Source organism: Carettochelys insculpta, chromosome 11, assembly GCF_033958435.1.
Source record: "Carettochelys insculpta isolate YL-2023 chromosome 11, ASM3395843v1, whole genome shotgun sequence".
In the NCBI taxonomy this organism is placed as follows: domain Eukaryota; kingdom Metazoa; phylum Chordata; order Testudines; family Carettochelyidae; genus Carettochelys; species Carettochelys insculpta.
The window spans coordinates 11,716,828-11,738,230 of record NC_134147.1 but is presented as its reverse complement, the minus strand read 5'-3'; the positions used below and the strand labels follow the sequence as shown (position 1 = coordinate 11,738,230).

General features: G+C 42.9%; 1 protein-coding gene across 4 annotated transcripts in view; it reads right to left on the bottom strand.

Moving 5' to 3' along the window:
- Positions 1–21,403, bottom strand: part of PPARG (peroxisome proliferator activated receptor gamma) — a 145,813-nt gene that overhangs the window by 53,922 nt on the left and 70,488 nt on the right. For all 4 annotated transcript variants that reach the window (XM_075005553.1, XM_075005551.1, XM_075005555.1 and 1 more), the window contains exon 4: positions 12,007–12,145. In XM_075005553.1, coding sequence (XP_074861654.1) covers positions 12,007–12,145 — 139 coding nt within the window. The remainder of the gene's footprint in view (positions 1–12,006; positions 12,146–21,403) is intronic.

The following is a 21,403-nucleotide window of genomic DNA, read 5'->3' as shown; positions in this document are numbered from 1 at the left end:
ACCTCTAACGTATAGTTGTCAATGCTGATTGATGGGGATTCAGCAACATCCTGACCGAGTAAGTTTGTCTTCTTTAGGCTGATGGTAAGCCCAAAATCCTTGCACGCTTTGGAGAACTGATCCAGCAGTTTTTGAAGCTGGTCTTCTGTGTGAGACACTACAGCAGCATCGTCTGCGAACAGCATGTCTCTGATGAGGACTTCCCGCACCTTAGACTTAGCTTTTAGCCTTGCAAGATTAAACAGTTTCCCATCCGATCTTGTGTGCAGCAAGATGCCCTCTGTTGAAGATCCAAAGGCATGCTTCAGGAGGAGTGCGAAGAAGATCCCGAACAATGTCGGAGCAAGCACGCATCCTTGTTTGACGCCGCTCCCAATTCTGAAAGCATCCGATAAAGCGCTGTCATATTGGATGGTTCCTCTCATGTCTTCGTGGAATGACTGGATCATCTTGAGTAACCCTGGAGCACAGCCTATCTTGTGGAGCAGTTTGAACAGACCATCCCTGCTGACCAAATCAAAGGCCTTGGTCAGGTCAATGAAGGCTATGTAGAGTGGCTTCCTCTGCTCCCTGCATTTCTCCTGCAGCTGCCTTACAGAGAAGATCATGTCAACGGTAGACCTCTCTGAGCAGAATCCACACTGCGATTTGGGGTACACCCTCTCAGCAATCTTCTGGAGTCTGCCAAGGATGACGCGAGCGAACAGTTTACCAGTGACGCTTAGGAGGGAGATTCCACGGTAGTTGTTACAGTCGCTTCTGTCTCCTTTGTTCTTATACAATGTTAGCGTCGTGCATATCCTGTGGAACCTCACCCTCTTTCCAGCACAGGCACAGTAGCTCATGTAGGGGTTCCAGGAGTGTGTCCGCGGCACACTTGATTACCTCTGGTGGTATACCATCCTGGTCAGGGGCCTTTCCTGCTGTAATGCTATCGATGGCTCTCTTCAGTTCATCCACAGTCGGTTCCTGATCCAGTTTGTCCATTACAGGTAGCAGCTCGATGGCATCAAGGGCTGCGTCAACCACAACGTTCTCGCGTGAGTACAGCTCGGAGTACTGCTCAACCCAGTGCTCCATCCGTTTGGCTTTGTCAGCGATGACTTCACCAGATTTGGATTTCAGAGGTGCCGTCTTGTTCTGGGTGGGTCCTAATGCCTTCTTCATACCCTCGTACATTCCTCAGATTACCAAAGTCAGCACAGGTCTGGATGCTGCTGCATAGCTGGAGCCAGTGGTTGTTGGCACAGTGCCTGGCTGTCTGCTGTACTGTTCTTCTGGCCGCTCTAAGTGCTTGCTGGGTACTCTGGCTCGGTGAGTGTTTGTACTCCAGGAGTGCAGCGCACTTCTTTTCAATGACTGTAATCATCTCATCGGAGTTAGCTTTGAACCAGTCGTTCATGTTTCTAGCTCTTCTTCCAAACACCGACAAGGCCGTGTTGTAAACTGTATCCCTCAGATGTTGCCATTTGGATGTCACATCAGCGCCCCTAGGGCCACTGTGCAGATTTTCCTGGAGGGTCTCTCTGAACTTTTCAGCTTTCTCCGAGTTTGCCGTCTTTCTGGTGTCAATGCGGGGCCTTCCAGCAGGTTTAGAGCGGTACAGCTTCTTGGGTCTCAGCTTGAGCTGGGAGCAGACGAGCAAGTGATCTGTATCACAGTCAGCACTATGATAGCTGCATGTCAGAAGGACGTTTTTGAGGTTATTATGCCTAGTGATGACCACGTCTAGTTGATGCCAGTGCTTCGAGCGTGGGTGTCTCCATGACACACTGTGCTGTGGCTTCGTTTGGAAGAATGTGTTTGTGATGCACAGATTGTGGTACATGCACAATTCAAGGAGACGCTGTCCATTGTCATTCATTTTTCCCACACCGAAGTGTCCTAAGCAGGAAGGCCATGAGGCCCAATCAGCTCCAACTCTTGCATTGAAGTCACCCAAGATGTACAGTTGTTCATGAGCAGGTATTTGCGCTATAGCAGCACTAAGCACGTCATAGAACTTGTCTTCTACTTCTGGTGTGGCGTACAGGGTTGGAGCATAAGCCCTGATCAGGTGGATGGGACCGGCGCAAGTTTGAAGTGTGATCCGAAGTCTTTCTGATCCACCCATGACTAATTCCACCATTTGTAGAAGGGTGTTTCTGACAGCAAAACCAACACCATGTTCTCTGGGTTCTTCCTGGGCTTTACCCTGCCAGAAAAAGGTGTAGTCCTTTTCCTTTAGAGATCCCGAATCTGCGAGTCGCGTCTCTTGCAGTGCAGCGATATCAACTCGGAGCCTCTTCAGTTCCTCGTTGATGACAGCGGTCTTTCGGGTGTCACTGATGGCCTGAAGATCTTCAGTCACGCTGGTCAGCATGGTCCGCACATTCCAGCAAGCAAGCTTAAATTGTTAATGTTTCTAATTTCTTGTTGATTTTCTTATTGGTTTGCCTGGTGCCCAAATTTCAGTCACTTGTCAGGTTCAGGAACCTTAAGCCTCACGCACCCAACGAGGCAGGTGAACTGTGGCGGGACAGTACCCTATTGGCTGGGGGCTGCCCAGCTTGAGGTGGGTGGTGACTGTCCAGTGAGATGCGAGGATCTCTCCCACCGTTGAAGGCAACCCCTGACACTCGTTCTCTATGCCAATCGAGCAAGAGCTTATAACCGGTATCTGTTGCCTCCCGTGTTGATGCAACGCTGTTCAGCGATGCCGGAGTACCTCTCTGGGCGCGAGCCTGGGCACTTATTATGGAGACTCTGGGCTGCCCAGACACCAGTGTCCCCCTCTCGGCTTTACTGATATAGTCCAAAGGAGAGGATAACCTCCACGTCTGGTATCAGCTCAGCTGCAGGAGTTGTCGAGACAGTTCCAGAAGTTGACACCAAACCGCCTTCAGACTCCACTCCAGAATTTCTGTCAGGGTTTACTCCCTTAGCCTTGCTCCTTCCCAGGATAACCCACAAGGCAGTGGGGTGTGGAGAATGTGGTTAAGGATCCCACTACTTCATACCTCCCTGTCACAATGAGTCACCATAGCTCCCTGTGGAGCAACGATCTCATATCCCTGGGACCCTCCTCCCCACCTTTCGCCCCCCACCCCCATCTACCATCACCATAGGACCCTCCCCAACCCACTACTGCATCTGCTCCCATGTCCGCCCTCCTCACTGCACTGGCCCCTCTCCCCCCAGCTGCTCTCAGTGCCTCCAGGTCCACCTTCCCCCATCACTCTTCAGGCTCTTCTCTTCAGAGACTGCTTTTCTTGATAGTGCTGCCTTGCAGGGCACAGGTGGAACACCATATCTGAAAAGGACAAACACGGGGCTCCTCCCTCGGCGAACTCCCAGAGGCAAACTCCCCTCCCTGCCAGCTGCCGCCCCCCGCTTGCCGCCCACAGTGCTCTTGTTCATCATCATCACCATCAACCACCATGGGCTCAGTGCCCATTGGTGTTTGATGCCTCCCTCACTATTTCCTTCCATCTTTCCCTCTGGAGTGTGGAGTGGCTTAGTTTTTGTAGACTAGCTCTGCACCAATCTACTATACCATCTCTGTGGAGTCTGTTTCTCCTATTCAAGAAGTCCTTATGCTAAACGTGAGGGTCTTGATTTTAAACTCATCATTCATTCTGCAAATATCCCCAAATAGCTGTAGCTTAGGTCGTATAACCTTCTGCAGTAGGTTCTCTTTTGGCTGTATCTTCCTATATAATTCCTCATTGGTGACCCTCTGCATCTATCCAATTCCAAGGATTTTTCTAGAACAGTTCCTCTTGAATGCCAATATCCTTCTCTTCTAATCTTTTGTTATCACCCATGTCTCACATCCATATGACATGCTGCTGAATACACATTTTCAAGACACTCAGCTTCATTTCTAAGCTAATTGCTTTGTTTTTCCAGATCTTATCCATCATGTTTAATCTCACTCTTCTTTTTGCTGTTCTTGCCGCTATTTCCTTCTTACAGTCTAGATCATATGTTAGGTTGCTCCCCAGATACATGAACTTCTCTATGTTCTCTAGTTCAATCCCATCTACACTGATCTTCCTGCTTATTTCCTTATCTCTAAATACCATTGTCTTCATTTTATCAATGTTCATCATTGGTCTGTACCACTTCCCTCCTCCATTTAGTACCTGCCCCATTATCACTAGTTTCTCTTCATCTTCCTCAATGATAGCAATATCATCCACGAACTGCAAGTTGCTTATTCTCATCCTGTGCACCAATATCCCATCTACTTCTTGCTTGATCTTGTCCATCACTCTCTCTAGGTACTTGATGAAGATACTTATTGATATCGGATCTCCTTATCTTGTACCTCTACTCATTCTAAACCAACTTCCCAACTCTCCGTACATTTTCACTGCTGCCTCTGCATTGTCGTTGATATCCTTCAATAACCATATCAGTCTGCTATCCACTTGGTATGACTTCAAACACCACCCAGGTCACTGCCAAATGCCTTCTGAAAATCAACAAAGCAATTGTAGACATTCTTTTTCTTTCATTGAGCTTTCTCCACTATCAATCTTAGTGCCAATATCTGATGTATGGTACCTCTATCTTTCCTGAACCCTGCTTGCACATCCGCTAGATATTCTTTTATCTGCAATCTCAGTCTTTTTGTCAGTATCATCATCAGCACCTTGCCTAGATGACTCCTTAGGACAATCATTCTGTAGTTGCACTCCAGTGAGCTTCCTTTCTTGTGTATTGTCAATAGCATGGATCTTGTCCATTCCTTAGGTGCCTTCCATTCTTTCCATGCTATATTATACAGTCAGTTTATTCTGAATCATACTTTCTCCACTGTATTTTATCATCTCTCCCATGATCTTATCATTTCCAGGGCTCTTACTGTTCTTTAGTCATTTCACTGCTCTTTCTATTTCCTCCTTCAAAATATCTGTCTTGCTCTCGATGCTCAGTGGTGATATCTCTTTCAGTTCTTCGATGAGTCTCTCTGAGACACTTGAGTACAACTGCTTTGTACAGATCAGTGCAGTATGTACAGTGTTCTCTTTGTTCAGGAGCACCTTGTTGTTCTTGTCTTTGATCATGGTCTGCTTTGACTGCCACTTCCTATTAACATTCCTGATCTTCACCTTCCTGGTCTTACACTCGCCATAATACCTCTCTATATTTTCACACTGCTCCTCTAAACATTTTGCCTTATCCATTCTGGCCACTTTCCTTACCTTGTTGCATTTCACCCTATATTGTTGTTACGCCCTCTCAAAAACATCACTACTAATCTTCAAAGCTCTCTTCTCTTGAACCAACTTCAGCGCTTCTTATTGATCTTCTCTTCTTCTGGAACCATCTGCTCAATTGTCTCTTCTGTTACCATGGCTATCCCTTTGATTCTTATCTAAGCTTCTGCATTCCTGATCTTCTCTTCGAACACTGCTCTGTATGCTTTCCCTATTTCTTCCTTGCCTAGCCTTGCCATGCCTCTGTTTCTTGGTGTCTCATATTTTCTGTTGAGTTTCATCTTGATGTTCGCAATCACTAGACTCTGGTCCAAGTCCATAGTTGCTCCTTGGAAAGTTTGGTACTGCTGTCCTGATGTGACCCATCATCTTCTTATCAAAATCATATCTATTAAGTTCTTGGACTTCAGAGTTAATCCATATTGCTGTTTTATAATCAGCGCATTGACACTCATCTGACCAATGCTTCCTCTTTTATCCAGTCTTGGGACTGGCAAGGAACCCCTAGAGGCTTCATGGTGGAGCTAGTTTCTTGTTACAGTCTGTTTTTGAACATTTTTTTTTTTTTGCCAGAGAATGGCAACTTGCAAATCAGAAATTGTGTGTCCAGGGAGGTTAAAGTACTCCCCATTGGTTTTTACATGTTGTCATTCTTAATGACTGATTTGTGTTCATTTTTCTTTTGCATAGCGACTGACCAATTTGCCTGATGGACTTGTCACTCCTTTTTTCTTTTCTTTCTTTTTCGACATCTGAGGGAGTGAGTTGTGTCTCACAAAAGCTTATGCCCTAACACATCTTTTAGTCTTTAAGATGCCAACAGATTCCTTGTTGTTTTAAAGTACAGTTAGAAAGTTTTGTTACAAAACAGTCTCATTTTACAATCTGTAGTCTGAACTATTACATTAATATAAGTGATATAGTATCAATAGTCATCAGAGCAAGATGCCACATCAAGATAAATTATATTTTATTCTCTGCTTCTCTAGACAAACTTACAGTACTCATCCTTCCCTGTTACCAAATAATGCTTTACAGAAGAAATTGCAATATGTACTCTTTTTCTCTCTACTGGAGCTGACTTTGTGTAAAATTTAAACAAGTTTCTGCTTGAAATTACAAGAACCCTGATAAGAGCACTTTGCTCCATCAGCTTATTGGCCCTTTAGCAGGGGGATCCTCTGATGAGAGATACATAGCAAGATAAGATGAACAACTGTGGATTCAGTAGAGTCTAGTGATTATGGATCAAGAAGGAAAGAAAAACAACATCCAAAGCATGAGAACACTTTTTTAACCACCATTCAAGTGGTATGTATACAAGTGGCAAAATATTGTTAGGATCCCCCTCCTGAAAGTGAGCTATTTATATACTTTGCTATAACATATTAATGCTAAATATCTTAATGTCTTGGAACCTTGTTCAGCACCTTATTAGCATGGTGCCAGCTGCGGCTCTTCAAAATTGCTGCATTTCACTCCCACGCGGCTCGTTCTGATGAGGGGTCCTTTTCGAAAGGACCCCACCAACTTCAAAATCCCCTTCTGCCTATGAGCTCATAGGAATAAGGTGATTTTGAAGTTGGCAGTGTCCTTTCAAAAAGGACTCCTGTCTGGACAAGCCGCATGGGAGCAAAATGCGGCAATTTCAAAGAGCCGCAGCCAATGACATGCTAATGAGGTGCTGAATATGCATGGCCATTTGGAAGTTTTTTGTCAGTGTAGACACGGCCAGTGAGTCACACTGTGATCATGGTTATAAAACGTAGAGAAATTCAATGGCATTGACTTCAGTGGAGTTACTCCAGTATACCCTGTTACAAAGAAGATCAGAATTTGGCTCAGTGTGTGCTAGCTTCTCGTAGAGTTTTGCATTTCTGCATGTCCTCACTGCATGAGGCTTTGCCTTTAAAGACACAGATTTAATCTTGTATTTTAAAATAGTGAAAGACATCACTTAAGAAGATCCCAGCACCTGAAAAAATTTCCCTGTTGGCAAAATTCTCCCATTGGACATGCACAAAGCTCACACTGACATCAGTGGAAGCTATATCCTTCATTTACAAGACTATTTGGCACACTTCTTGAAAATAATGACATTGACCTTCCCCGAACTTGGTAAAATTACCAAAAAAATACCCACAGAAGTATTTTCGAAGTGAGTTTTATTTTTAAGAGTTACTGTTATATCTCAAATACTTGAAAACCATATTTTCCATTAGGAAAACATTTCCCAGACCAATGTATTCACTGAATTCACTGTATTAACTTAAAAAACCACAGTTAAACTTTCCTCCTGGGAACTGTACACTAATTTTTTTATACTGAGAATAATGAAAGTCCTAAAAAACCACAGAGAAATCATTTTCCCAGTCATGTTTGCAATACTTTACTCTTAGAATTACATAAGTCTCTGTGTTATGACATTTAATTCCTGTTTTTACTTCACTTTGCCAAGAAAAGAGAGTGCAGATTCTTCATATGACTCTCTCTCTCTTCAAAGAGTCTCAAATAAGTATTTTCACAGGAATTCCGAAATTGACTTTATAGTTCACATGGACCTTCTTAATCTTCCTGTGCAACAGAATAGTTTTGTACAATACTAGGATTTTAAATGTATTTGCTTACATATTATAAAGGATTCAACTGTAAAACTGCACATTTCCTTATTGCCTAAGTCCAGAGGGTATACAAAAAGGAATGCCGTTTGGGACACACATTTGCAGTTAAATTTGCCTGTGGGTGTTAAAGTAGCCAGAGAAAGCTCTCAAACCTCAGGATCCACAGCAGTACTGCTGCAGCAGTGTTTCCCAAACTAATTTGGCCATGGCACACTTTTGGGTTTGGAATATGTTGACAGAACACATACATGCTCATTGTGGGAGGGGGAGGGAAGAGGTTTCATACTGAAATATTGCCACACTTAATGCTCAAAAGTTGATTTATAACAGTTAGTTTTTTTAAATGTCTTTTATTTTAAAAAGAACAGAAAATAAGAGAAAAATCATCTGAATGAACAATTAATGTATTTCTGATATGAGGACAGTTAGCAACCCTATAATTAAGTATAAAAATTAAACAGTACAAACCCAAAACATTAACATAGAAGCTGAAAGAAAAATGGTTAGTGTCATACTTTTGTACAAAAAGAGAAAGGACAATATTGTTCAAAAATGGAGTGTCCTTCTTTAAAACTTAAAAAATATTTTTATGAAAAAGAAACAGAAAATAAATCAGGTATGGAAAAATATTTTTAAATTTTATTGTTTTATAAATTCGTTATTTTTACAGAAAACTACTGGAAAATATTAAATGGAAAATATGGAAAAACAAATGAGAAGCTTTGGAACAGAGCAGGCCAAGAACCAATTGACATTGAAATCAACAGAAGAAAGTAGGGATGGTGAGGCCACACTCTCAGAAAACCATCATCCAGCACAGTCCATCAAGATCTCACATGGAACACGCAAGGAAAAAGCAGAAGAGGAAGAATCGGACAATGTGGAGAAGGACTACTGAGACTGAAGGACAACAACTGGGGTACTCCTGGAGCCAGCTAGAAGTTTTGTCCCAAGACATAGTGAAGTGGAGGAGAATTATAGATGACCTATGCTCCACGTGGAGTACAAGGGTTAAAGTAAAGTAATTTAAAAAACTGGAAAATAAAAATAAGTAACATCTGACAGTTTTTTTTTAATGGGAAGAATATTTTTGTGTCTCTGTTTTGGCACAAGTCGGATAATAACTACTATTAGGAATGTGTTTAACATATTAATATACCTACAATCTAAATAATCATCAAATACCTTAGCATTTTTGATATACACAATTTCTTATTTAATATTTTAGAAAGAAAAATATTGCTTGCACTGCATTTTTTTCACGGAGCACCTATTCACTTTGTCCACATCTACACTAGCTCCCTCCTTTCAGAAGGGGCATGTTAATGAGTGAGTTGGGAATATGCTAATGAGGTGCTGATCAATATGCTGTGTCTCATTAGCATAATGGCAGACGCACTTGATTCGAAAACCAAATAGGAAGAAGGGGCTTTTGAAGTCTAGGGGGTCCATTCAAAAGGCCCCATTTACCCTGGAGGCACGCAATTCAAAAGCAGTGCTTTCAAATCACACACAACAGCCATTATGCGAATGAGGCTCCGCATAGTCATGGTAGTGCCTCATTAGCATTTTCCCATTTTCCCAACTTGCTCATTAACATGCTCCTTTCCAAAAGGAAAGGGCTAGTGTAGACATAGCCCTTGTGCAGAACACCAGTGTTCTACAGACCATCATTTGGGAAACACCGTGATAGAGGGTAGGAGGTCAACTCTAGAACAGATGTGCAAAGAAAGTCCATGCTCCTTCCACACAACACTACCAGTTCTCCACATATCAGCAAGAAACAGGAAGATTGGGACTGGGCAGTACTGTGACCAGTTGGCATATAATTATGCATATTTAGGCCTCATCTACACTAGCAAGTTCTTTTGAAATATTATTCAAAAGAAGGGGCTCTTTCTAAATATCCAGAAGAGCATCAACACACAAAAAACGTTCTTTTGAAATTAAATCAAAAGAACGTGGTGCTCCTTTCAAAAGCTCTCTTCCACTCCCATTTCAGGAACAGCACCTTCTTTCATAAGCTTATTTCAAAAGAAAACGTGTAGATGCTCTGTGGGCACTTTTTTTTTTTCAAAAGAGAAGTCCTCATGGCACCTGATTTTTCGATCAATGGCCCATTCTTTTAAAAGAACAGGTGCTGTGTGGATGCTCTCTTTCAAAATAGCAGATCACTCTTTTGATCTGTTTTTTTGTGTGTGGATGCACTCTTTTGAAAGAAGAGCTTCCATAAGATCTATTCTGGAAGATCTTCTTTTGAAAGGTTGCTGTAGTGTAGATGTAGCCTTAATATCTTGATGTGAGGAGACTTTATTACCATTAATGCTATCAAAACCAGACAGGTGCTCTGTTTAGCAACTTGAAATTATTATTGTTGTTGTTATAGACACAGCTTTTTTAAAAGTTACACACTCCATAGAACAAGTTTTCTAGAATTAAGATTAATCTTCATTTGGATTTAATGCTAAATGAAAAAGGCTTTAAGGTAAATTTAGACTGGAAGTAATTAGTGAAGCAAAGAAAGAAACATTTAAAATAGTGATAAGTACACAAGAATGAAAAAATGCTTTATTAATATGTTAAGGCTACAAATGATGGAGGATAGAAAAATAGTTATCTATTACTGATCATTGCAGATCTCCCCTACTGTTAATCCTATTGTTTGTACTCCTGTAATTATACAGTAGACTCCTGAAATACACACATTCAGGCTGCACATATCTCGTGTCACTGCAATTATAGGGGGACCCCAGCGGAAGCTCCAGCCCCAGAGAGGCACTGCCAGTGGGGGAGGGGATCCCCTGTGAAGGGGAAAGAGTGCCACTGCTGGGAGGGGAGGGGAGGGGTAGGGAGGAGAGGGGAGCGGATCTCCCTGTTAAGGGAATCCCCCTGTTAACAGGCTGCTGAGCTGGCAGAGTGAAGTGCTCTGCTAGCTCTCTTCTCCCTTCACAGGGGGGCTTACCAGCCCTTTAACAGGGGGATTCCCCTTAACAGGGGGATCCCCTGTCCAACCCAGCGGTGGCACCCTGGGGCTGAGCTGGTGGAGCAAAGCACTTTGCCAGATCTCTTCCCCTTCTCTTCCTGCCCCACTCGACTGGCATGAATTTTGAATTACACCTGGTTTCCCAGGAACGTAATTCCCATGCAAGTCGAAGGTCTATTGTATTGTAAGTTGTTCAGGGAAGGGTCCATCTTTTTGTAATACAGTAAACCCTCAGCAATATGAACACATTGGAAATGAAGGTTGTTCATAACGCTGAAATGTTCATAACTTTGAACAAAACTTTATAATTGTTCTGTCAAAAGTTGACAATTGAACACTGACTCCAAAGTGCTTTGTAACTTTACTATGCAGCAGAGATATGCTGCTTTTAACCATCTTAATTTAACTGAAACAAACTAAAAGTTTCCTTACCTTGTCGAATCTTTTATTAAACTTTTCTTTTGTCTTTTTAGCAATTTATCTTTAGCACAACAGCATATTGTATTTGCCTTTGTGTGTGTGTGTGTGCACACGCGCGCTATTGCTGGATTGCTTACCTCTGGTTCCAGATGAGGTGTGTGGTTGATTGGTCATTTTGTAGCTCTGGGGTTCATAACTCTGTTTGTACAGTACCTATCACAATGGCTATGTCTACACAAAAGCGGTCCTTAGAAAGAAGTTCTTTGGAAAGTTTAACTTTGAAAACTTCTTTTGAAAAAACTTATTCTGAAAGGTCACAACCATACACAAAAAAGCAGATTGAAAAATCAATCCACTTTCGATAGAGAGCAGCCACTCTTTCAAAATAATGGGCCAGCAAACACAATGGATTGAAAAATCTGACACCATGGAGAACTGCTCTTCCATGAAAAAGGTGCCTGTGGCATCTACACACTTTTTTTCTGTAAAAATCTTTCAGAAAAAAGCGCTTTTTCTCATCCGGGAGCAGAAGAAGGACACCGGAAAAAGTGCCCCATTCTTCTGATTTAATACTGAAAGAACGCATTGTGTGTGTAGAGGCTGGACGGGATTTTTCAAAAGAGCCCCCGCCATCTTTTTCGAAAAAACTCACTAGTGTAGATGTAGCCAATGTGACTGGGGCCTCTAGCAGCACAAATAATACACAATTATCTAACTGGTCATTTCCGATCAAATTTCACATTTTTCAATATGTGTTGACAATTCATGTACTTACCATTATGTGACATGCCAACTGCCAGGCATTTCTGAAATCTGCAGTACTGACATTTATTTCTGCTTTTCTTGTGAATGCGACAATTCAGATCACATCTGTCATAGATTAGCTTTAACCTGATCGTTCTACGAAAGAAACCCTGCAATAAAAACAAAGGCTCAGAAAAGGATCAGTCTAAACTATTTTCTAGTGCTTCTGCCTCATTTGAAAGGCAGATTCTACTACACTGAATATACTGTATGTATCTTTGTTTTAAAATATGAGTTAGAACCGTCTCATTTTAAGTCTGGTTCTGTATATTTTCAAAATATCAGAACTCATTACCAGATATAAGAAAAAATTTATGGATCATATCACATCTAATTCACTCACTGAAACCAGGAATTTAAAAGTAAAAGTATGTTTGGATGGGTTGCACACTCTCCAGTTTAAAGAGCTGCCGCTGGGACCTCATGAAAAATATTGCAAAATATTCTATGAAAAAAGGCATTTTACCTCTGCATCATACATTTTCTGCCTTTATTTCAGCAGTTCTTTCATGAAAAACAGGACCTCATAAGCCCTAGCTGCTTATGCCTCATCTGGGCTGGGTCTACACTAGCACCTCTTTTGAAAGGGGGATGCTAATAAGACACTTTGGTATATGCTAATAAGGTACTTAAATGAATATGCAGAGCCTCATTAGCATAATGGCAGCCACAGCACTTCGAAAGTGCCACTTTGATAGCGCACGGGTTGTCTACATGGGTCCTTTTCGAAAGAACCCTGCACACTTTGAAACCCCCTTATTCCTATTTGTTTATAGGAATAAGGGGATTTTGAAGTGTGCAGGATCCTTTCGAAAAGGACCCCATGTGGATGAGTGTAGCCAGACATGAACCCCCCACTTGGCCTTTTCTTCCTCTCCCCCCCACTGGGAGAGACAGAGAGAGAAACAAGCAGGGGAGACAGGTAGCCTTTGATGTCCTGGGAACGCAGGTGTGCTGTCTTGCCCAGACTCTCTACTATACACAAAAACCAGACAGTGAATGGGCTAGCTAATGGCCGCCCTTCTGGCTGATCTCAGTAATTGACATGCCTTGATCACTTCCCCAGGAAGGACGGGGAACCCCCACCCATCACCTCCAAAGGTGCCCAATTGTCCACAATTCACAGGTGTGAATTGAGCCTTGCACCTTCCTTGGGAAACCTGGGGTTCAAAACATATTCCTCCCAATTGGCCACTTGAGACCAGGAAAAAGCGTACGTGACAAAAGGAGTATAAAGGGGCTTGGCAGACCCCCCCGACTTTGAGTTTCAATCACCTACACCTGCTGGCCAGGTCTGGAATTAACTCCCGAGACTGGGGACGCCTGGTTCGTATCTACTTCTTCCCGAGGGATTGAGAGAAAGATTCTGGGTCACACCGGATCTAAGAGGCAGGGGTAAGAATTACACCTGTATTATACTTCTTTCCTATAGGAATTGAGGGAAAGACTCTGGTTCCACCAGGTCTAAGAGGCAGGGGTGAAAATCACACCTGCAACTTGCCTTTCTTGTGTACACATTAATTGTATTAGTTTAAGCTAGCTAGTTTGTGTAAAACTTTGCTTAAGTTAAATTGTGTTGTTTCCCCTTTTAAAAACTGCGAGTACTAACTTGTACTTTAATCATTTGTCTTAGTTAAATTGTTTCTATCTTTGTATAAATAAAAAGTAACTGTTAAAGCCTCTCTAAGTGTAATTTTCCTCTTGCTGCTGTATCCGAACTAAACACAAACCAAAGAACCCAGCCTGCCCTGGCTGCTTAGCGTAGCTGCTGGTGTGGCATCACCCCCTTTGCCCCACCAGACCCTTAGCTGGCACCTGGGCATCGGCTCACAGAATTGGCACAGCGAGCAGGGTTTGTGCTCTTAGTTCCAATACAGCAGCATGAAGCCAGTCACTGATTTCAGCAAGGTAGAAAAGAGCTTTGCCCAGGAAGGTTGGGCTGACCCAAAATGGGATAAAGAAATGTTAGAAAGGGAATGGGAAAATCCTGAGGAATTGTGGTTGCAGTTCTGTAGTTGGAGAACTGCTTGTAGAATAAAGCAGAAAAAGGGAAAAGGAGCTTGTATCTGGCTATTTAAAAGTGCCCTACAAGCAGCACGTAACAGCCACGCTAATCTGGAAGCAGAATTAGAAAGAGTAAAAAGGGAAAGAGATGAGTTAGAGCAGCGCTGCCAGAACCTAGACACCCGACAGCGCCTGCTAAGTAATAATTTGCACCAATTAGAACAGCGCCTCACTCCATTAATAAAGAAGGAAGGAATGGAGCGGAGGGCGAGATTAGAGAGCAAGCCCAAAACAATTAACCAAGTTAAAGTTGAGGCTGCTCTCTGGCTAGATCCAGAGGATTGGGATGGGGACATCTGGGATTCCTCTGATGATGAGGTATATTCCACCTATTCCTCCCCTGAGTTAGGAAAACCCCCCATCCACATGAAACCCATCATCACCTACCAAAAAGGTCTCACTGAGCAGGGAGAGGATGAGTCTAGCAAAAGGGCAGAGCCACGACTCACCCGAATCACTACCCGCAGCTATGAGCCTGCAGAATTGAGAAAGATCCAAGATGAGTTTGCCAAAAAGCCTGGGGAAGGAGTGATAGAATGGCTAGGCAGAATATGGGATACAGGAGCAGGCCATACACAGCTGTCCTCCCGGGAATGTGGCAGGGTAAATCTGGGTGCAGGAGTATTCCTTACCCCCAGGAATAAGGAGGGTCCAAAGTCTATTTGGACCTTTGCCTGTAGATGGGCTAGGGGAATCCACCGCATTGATAGAGGTGAACCCACTGTCACCCCGTGGACAAATGGGGATGAACTTAAAGGAGCCCTGCAGACTGTGTCCATAACAGCTCTGCTCAACCGAGTTAGTCCAGAGAATGGGGATGAGGAGAAGAGCCCATGGGAACAGGGGGTAAAAACCGAGGATTTGAGACCAGTGCTTAAAGGGGCTCCTGGACCTCATAGGGCAATAATGTTAGCCACCAGAAATCATGCTCAGGAGCATAACTATTCCTATCAGGAGCTATTTGAACTTATGCTAAGAGACCTCCGAGAGTTTGGGGAAACTGAGGCACCACAGGCCAAAGTTAAGATGCGAAATTTAAAGGGAAATGATAAAAGGCAGCAAGAAGGCTTTAAGCCTAGGCATGAGATAACCCCAGAGGAAAAGGAATTAAGAACTAAACTGTGGAAACAGTGTTTAGATCTAGGATACCCCCAAGATTTGCTGCACAGAATGCCTACCAGGAAGCTAAAGCTCCTGGCTGCCTTAAAAGGGGCTAAGCAAGGGAGGGAGGCGATTACTCCCAGTGCACCCCCCAGCTCCGATACCCCTTACACGCAGCTGCTGCAGCAATTACAAGAGTTGCAGCCGCTAGTTGAAATTGACCAGGGAAATTAACTAGCAGGGGAACAAATCTCTCTCTCTATAAATGAGCTCAAACTGGCAGGGAGAGAGAATCAAAGCAAAGACCCCCAGATCCTAGTAACAGTAAATAATAAGACTACTGTCTCCTTCCTGATAGACCCCTACGGGTAGCCCAGTTAGCAAGGGATTCTCCCCTACAAGAAAAGCCTCTCTGACTCCAGCAGCACCACTAGCAAGCTCCAAATATGCCCCTGGGGATACTGTGGTAGTTAAGCACCCCAGCCTGGGCACACACACTTGTATACTCCAGTCTTACAAAGGAAAGGGAGTTTGGATTATTGCAAACCCCCACAAGCTGCCACTAACCATTTCTGAGGCTTGGATTGTATCCAAGACCTGCTGACTTTGTGCTTTCTTTCAGGAAAGGAGTTAACAAGATAACAACCTACACAGGACTTGCAAATACACCTTAAGGGCTCTTCACTTAACAGCCTGAGCCAATCCCAATGCAAACAACAGAAAGACGACCGAATTAGCTGCAATGTTCCTCCTGATCACTGTGATCTCAGCTGCATCTGAGCACCCGCTCAAAAACACCATCCAGACCATTGCCTCAGCTGCCGGTGCTACAAACTGCTGGATGTGCACCCTGCTAAATTCCTCCACAGGACTTGGAGTTGAATTTGTTCCTTTAAACTTAAATGACTGGTGGAACAAAAGTGACTTTTTCCAGTGAGGACCAGCCTGGTTTGATGACAGCAACCCCAGCGATCACAACCTTTTATATGACTCTGGGAAGGGAACTTGGGGGTGGCATGGACAATGGAGACCTACACTGTGGGGTCAGCCTTTGGAATATATAACAGGAACCTCCAGGGAAGTGTACCCCATCTGCTTTGAGAATAAAAATGGCACAGGACCCCACCTCGGGTGGTTAAGGGATCAGCAGTGCACCCACATCGTAAGTTTTAATGAGAAATTAAAAATCTGGGATATCTATCCCAGTACAACCCCCCAAAAACCCTTAAGGTGCTGGGGATATAACATCTCCCACGCTGGCACATTATTGCAGAGGGATGTCACCGTTATTCCCCTAAACTTTAGTCAATACCCCGAGGGAGAAGCCTGGTACAATCATTCCCTATTCATAATTCCCACCACTGGACAAATATACAACCCCACACTGGTAACCAGTAATACCCTACTCTCAAACCAGTGCGCCAGAGCAGACCTTTTTGCTGCAGACCAAGTCCTACAGGACCTGCTGTTTGCCTTGCATTGCACAACTGCTAATGACAGTCACTGTGCTACCCACCATATTCCAAAGAAAGGACCCGCTGGAACAGGGTGGTATAAGGGACCCTATTCCCCTATCCTAAAGAAAGAGCCAGGGCTGTTTTTCATCTGTGGGCAGCAAGCCTACAAGTATCTACCACTAAACTGGATAGGGCGCTGCTCACTAGGGCACGCTGCCCCTGGGGGACTTACTGTACACCCCCACATTATGGCTCCAGGTGTCACTAACCTTGGAAGTTTCTTGCACCGAATGCCAAGAAGATTCACCACAAACCCCCTTATAGAACGCCCTACCGGTTTCCACCAGTTCACCCGTGCATTCCTGCCCTGGCTTGGAGTAGCTGAGCTGGAAAAGGCACTAGTAAATGTATCTGGGCAAATAGAGCAGGCTCTAAACCGCACTGCAGATGCCCTAGGCTTGCTTAATGAGCAAATACAATCAGTAGCCCGTTATGCCCTACAAAACAAAATAGCCTTAGATGCAGTTTTAGCCCAACACGGGGAAGTATGTGCAGTAATTAACCAGTCTTGCTGTTTTTATGTAAATAAATCAGGACAAATTGAACAAGATGTACTCGCTATAAAGGGCGCTATTAAGGTACTACATGCTGTAACTGAGGACAGAAAAATCTCATGGCTAGATTGGCTAGCCCAACACTTAGGACTTTCATTAACTCCATTCCTTCACTCTATTGTAAATACTGTATTAACCATTTTACTCAGTGTAATTGCTTGCTGTATACTTCCATGTATTGTTAGGCGTTTTGTGTACACAGCTGTCTCCTCTGCACAAATCCGGTATATGGCATTGGCAAGTGATCCTAATCAATCCCTTGATCCAAAATTACCTAATCAGACCCTGCCAATAGGGCGATTTTAGCTTCCTCCAAGAAGGGCAAGAGGTGCTGGCATCACCACCACCTTGCTTCCTGGGACGTAATAAGGCGTGTCAAGGGGGTGGAATGTAGCCAGACATGAACCCCCCACTTGGCCTTTTCTTCCTCTCCCCCCCACTGGGAGAGACAGAGAGAGAAACAAGCAGGGGAGACAGGTAGCCTTTGATGTCCTGGGAACGCAGGTGTGCTGTCTCGCCCAGACTCTCTACTATACACAAAAACCAGACAGTGAATGGGCTAGCTAATGGCCGCCCTTCTGGCTGATCTCAGTAATTGACATGCCTTGATCACTTCCCCAGGAAGGACGGGGAACCCCCACCCATCACCTCCAAAGGTGCCCAATTGTCCACAATTCACAGGTGTGAATTGAGCCTTGCACCTTCCTTGGGAAACCTGGGGTTCAAAACATATTCCTCCCAATTGGCCACTTGAGACCAGGAAAAAGCATACGTGACAAAAGGAGCATAAAGGGGCTTGGCAGACCCCCCCGACTTTGAGTTTCAATCACCTACACCTGCTGGCCAGGTCTGGAATTAACTCCCGAGACTGGGGACGCCTGGTTCGTATCTACTTCTTCCCGAGGGATTGAGAGAAAGATTCTGGGTCACACCGGATCTAGGAGGCAGGGGTAAGAATTACACCTGTATTACACTTCTTTCCTATAGGAATTGAGGGAAAGACTCTGGTTCCACCAGGTCTAAGAGGCAGGGGTGAAAATCACACCTGCAACTTGCCTTTCTTGTGTACACATTAATTGTATTAGTTTAAGCTAGCTAGTTTGTGTAAAACTTTGCTTAAGTTAAATTGTGTTGTTTCCCCTTTTAAAAACTGTGAGTACTAACTTGTACTTTAATCATTTGTCTTAGTTAAATTGTTTCTATCTTTGTATAAATAAAAAGTAACTGTTAAAGCCTCTCTAAGTGTAATTTTCCTCTTGCTGCTGTACCCGAACTAAACACAAACCAAAGAACCCAGCCTGCCCTGGCTGCTTAGCGTAGCTGCTGATGTGGCATCACCCGCTTTGCCCCACCAGACCCTTAGCTGGGACCTGGGCACCGGCTCACAATGAGCCACACGCAATTGAAAGCAGCACTTTCAAAGGGCTGAGGCTGCCTTTATGCTAATGAGGTGCTGCATATTCATTTCAGTGCCTTGTTAGCATATCCCAAAGTGTCTCATTAGCATCCCCTTTTCGAAAGGGGTATGCTAGTGCAGACTCAGCCCTGAAGTCACAGTTTTCTATTCATTACATTAGAATTATCTTTCCACCTTCCCATTCTTCTAACTCAGGCAAATCATTCCCATCTCAGCATATAATAAGGTTATGGGCTAAGTGGTTTAGTTATTTTTTCTAACTCTGATTCGTTATCTTTTACTGTTGGAGGCCGTTTACTTACAAAATTATTTTCCTTCATTTATTCTATTTATTTGGCTGTTTTTATTGCAAAACTATTTTTGTAACATTTATTTCCAGGATCTATTCATATTTGAAACATTCAGTTTGCTCTTGTTATTTTGAATGTACAGGTCTTCAAAATATACCAACACCTGAAAATTGTAAAATTGGTGTGAAGCCCAGGATAACTACTACAGCGTGCAGTGTAGTCCTGCTGGTCATCATGGAAATTCACAATCCTGTCTGTTCACAATATTTTTTTTAATTGCTTGAAGCCTTATAGAAGTTAAAAGCCAAGCAGAAGAAATGACTTTGGTTTACACAATTTCTTGAATTTTAACATCCATTCTAAATTGTATACGAGGGCTATGTCTGCAGGAGAGGCTTTTCCTGGCAAAATTGGACATTTGTCGAGAAAAACCACGGACATTCTACACACAACATGTGCTTTGTCAGCGGTTTGTCAACAAAACCCAGCACGTCTGCCAGCACATTTATACCTCTCCCTGTTCAGGTGTAACACCTCTCTTGACAGTGTTCTGTTGACAAAATAGCTGTGTAGATGCTTTGGAACCCTTTTGTCAACAGACGGGGCTTCTAGTTCATCAGGCAGCTCTGTTTGCAGAGCTTCTGGTCAGCCATTCTGTCAAGACAGAGAGATGGGCAATTCAGTTCCTCTCTATTGACAGAGAAGACTGCTCTTTCAATCTGTTTTTTTGTGTAGGCACGGTCTGTCAACAGAAGTTTTGCCAGGAAATCCCTTCCAACAATGACTTCTGTCGACAGAGGCTTCTCATGTAGATGTAGCCATAGATGAAGCTTTTCAGCTTATTGGAACAATGCAAATAATATCCAGTGAATGTACCATCATGACTTTTAAAAAATTCTATGACATTGTTACTATAGACAGTCCAGAGGCAGTGTATTTCTTAACAGATTATTGTACTTGTTGAATTAGATTAGAATTGTGTAGGTTTGCAGGTAATTGCAGATACTTAAGATGCTGACTGTATCTCATGGTTTAGAGTTCTATTCTCAGATCAGCTGTATGTAGCCTATTTTAATAAGGCATGTCTAAGTTTATTACAGTTCCTGCCTTGTTATAGCTAGTTTTTTCTCACACTCAGATGTAAACACTGCGCTAACTTGTTTATATTTATTGCAGATTCACAGTTTAGTCCTTTGAGTTTTTGCTCAATACAAGAGCTCTGTCTCTCTAAGCCCCTGTTACCGAGGAGAATATAACCTTGTAGCATTCATTTATCCTAACAAAAACAAAAAAAGCGGTCGTGTAACACTTTAAAAACTAACAAAAGAATTCATTAGGTGATGAGCTTTTGTGGGGCAGTCTTGAAAGTGCTACATGACTGCCTTTTTCTTTTTGTTAGGATACTGACTAAGATGGCTACCACTCTGTCACTTATCCTGTAGATCTTGTGCACTGTCTACATAGTTGGCATCAGCAGATGCTTTGAAAGGGAGTCAAGTCATTTTTAAAGTCATGGGGCCTGATTCAACAATGCCCTTCAATTTTGTTTAGCCATTTACAACTGTGCACAGTGGGTATAAAATGAAAATCAGAATAATACAGCCTGCATGTTAAACTGACTAGAGACTGACTAAATAAGTAGGATAAGGGCTTCCTCTAGCTTCTATTAGAACAATTTTATGAAGGACATTGATTGTAGGGTTTTGTCCAATCACTTTTTTTTGGCTAAACTGAGAAAAATGAAAAAAAAAAACCAATAACATAAACAACAAAAAGCAAACTAGAATTTAAAAGCCTTCAAATTTTAATAAAACACTGTTTGTAATATATGGAGTTAATTTGTTTGACAGATTATTTTTATACTTTGCATTTTAAACAAATGCAGATTTCACATTCATTGAGTGATTCTTCAGAATCTCAAGACCGTATTTCTATATCTTTTGTGGTCCACATGGTTTTGCATATTTGTATGGATTCATAAAGAAAGTATGATTTTTAAGGACACCTAATTTCTAAACCAGGATACCACATATGACAGAAGGTGAGCACTGGCTTCATATCCCGCGTTTTAACTATTATTTAACCAGTGTTCCTCCTTTCCTCCTCCTCACCTCTTTTCACCATTCATTTTTTGGCTTCTCCTTGCACTGTACAAAAAACTGTCATAAAATAATTTTTAAAACCTGAACCAGGCTTGCTTTAAAAAAACCACACCCCAACCCTCTGATCAGCAAAGATCAAATGTACAAGAGAACTAACTGAGAAACTGAATTCAGAGAACATTTGGAAAAGGCTTCCCCATTTTTGAGCATTCATGCAGAGTTCATGGCTAATCCACAAACTAACTGACATTTGTGATGACGACAGGAGAAATTGTGGAGGAATAAAGTTATGTACTATCAGTCAGGGCAGAGAAATAGCTGTG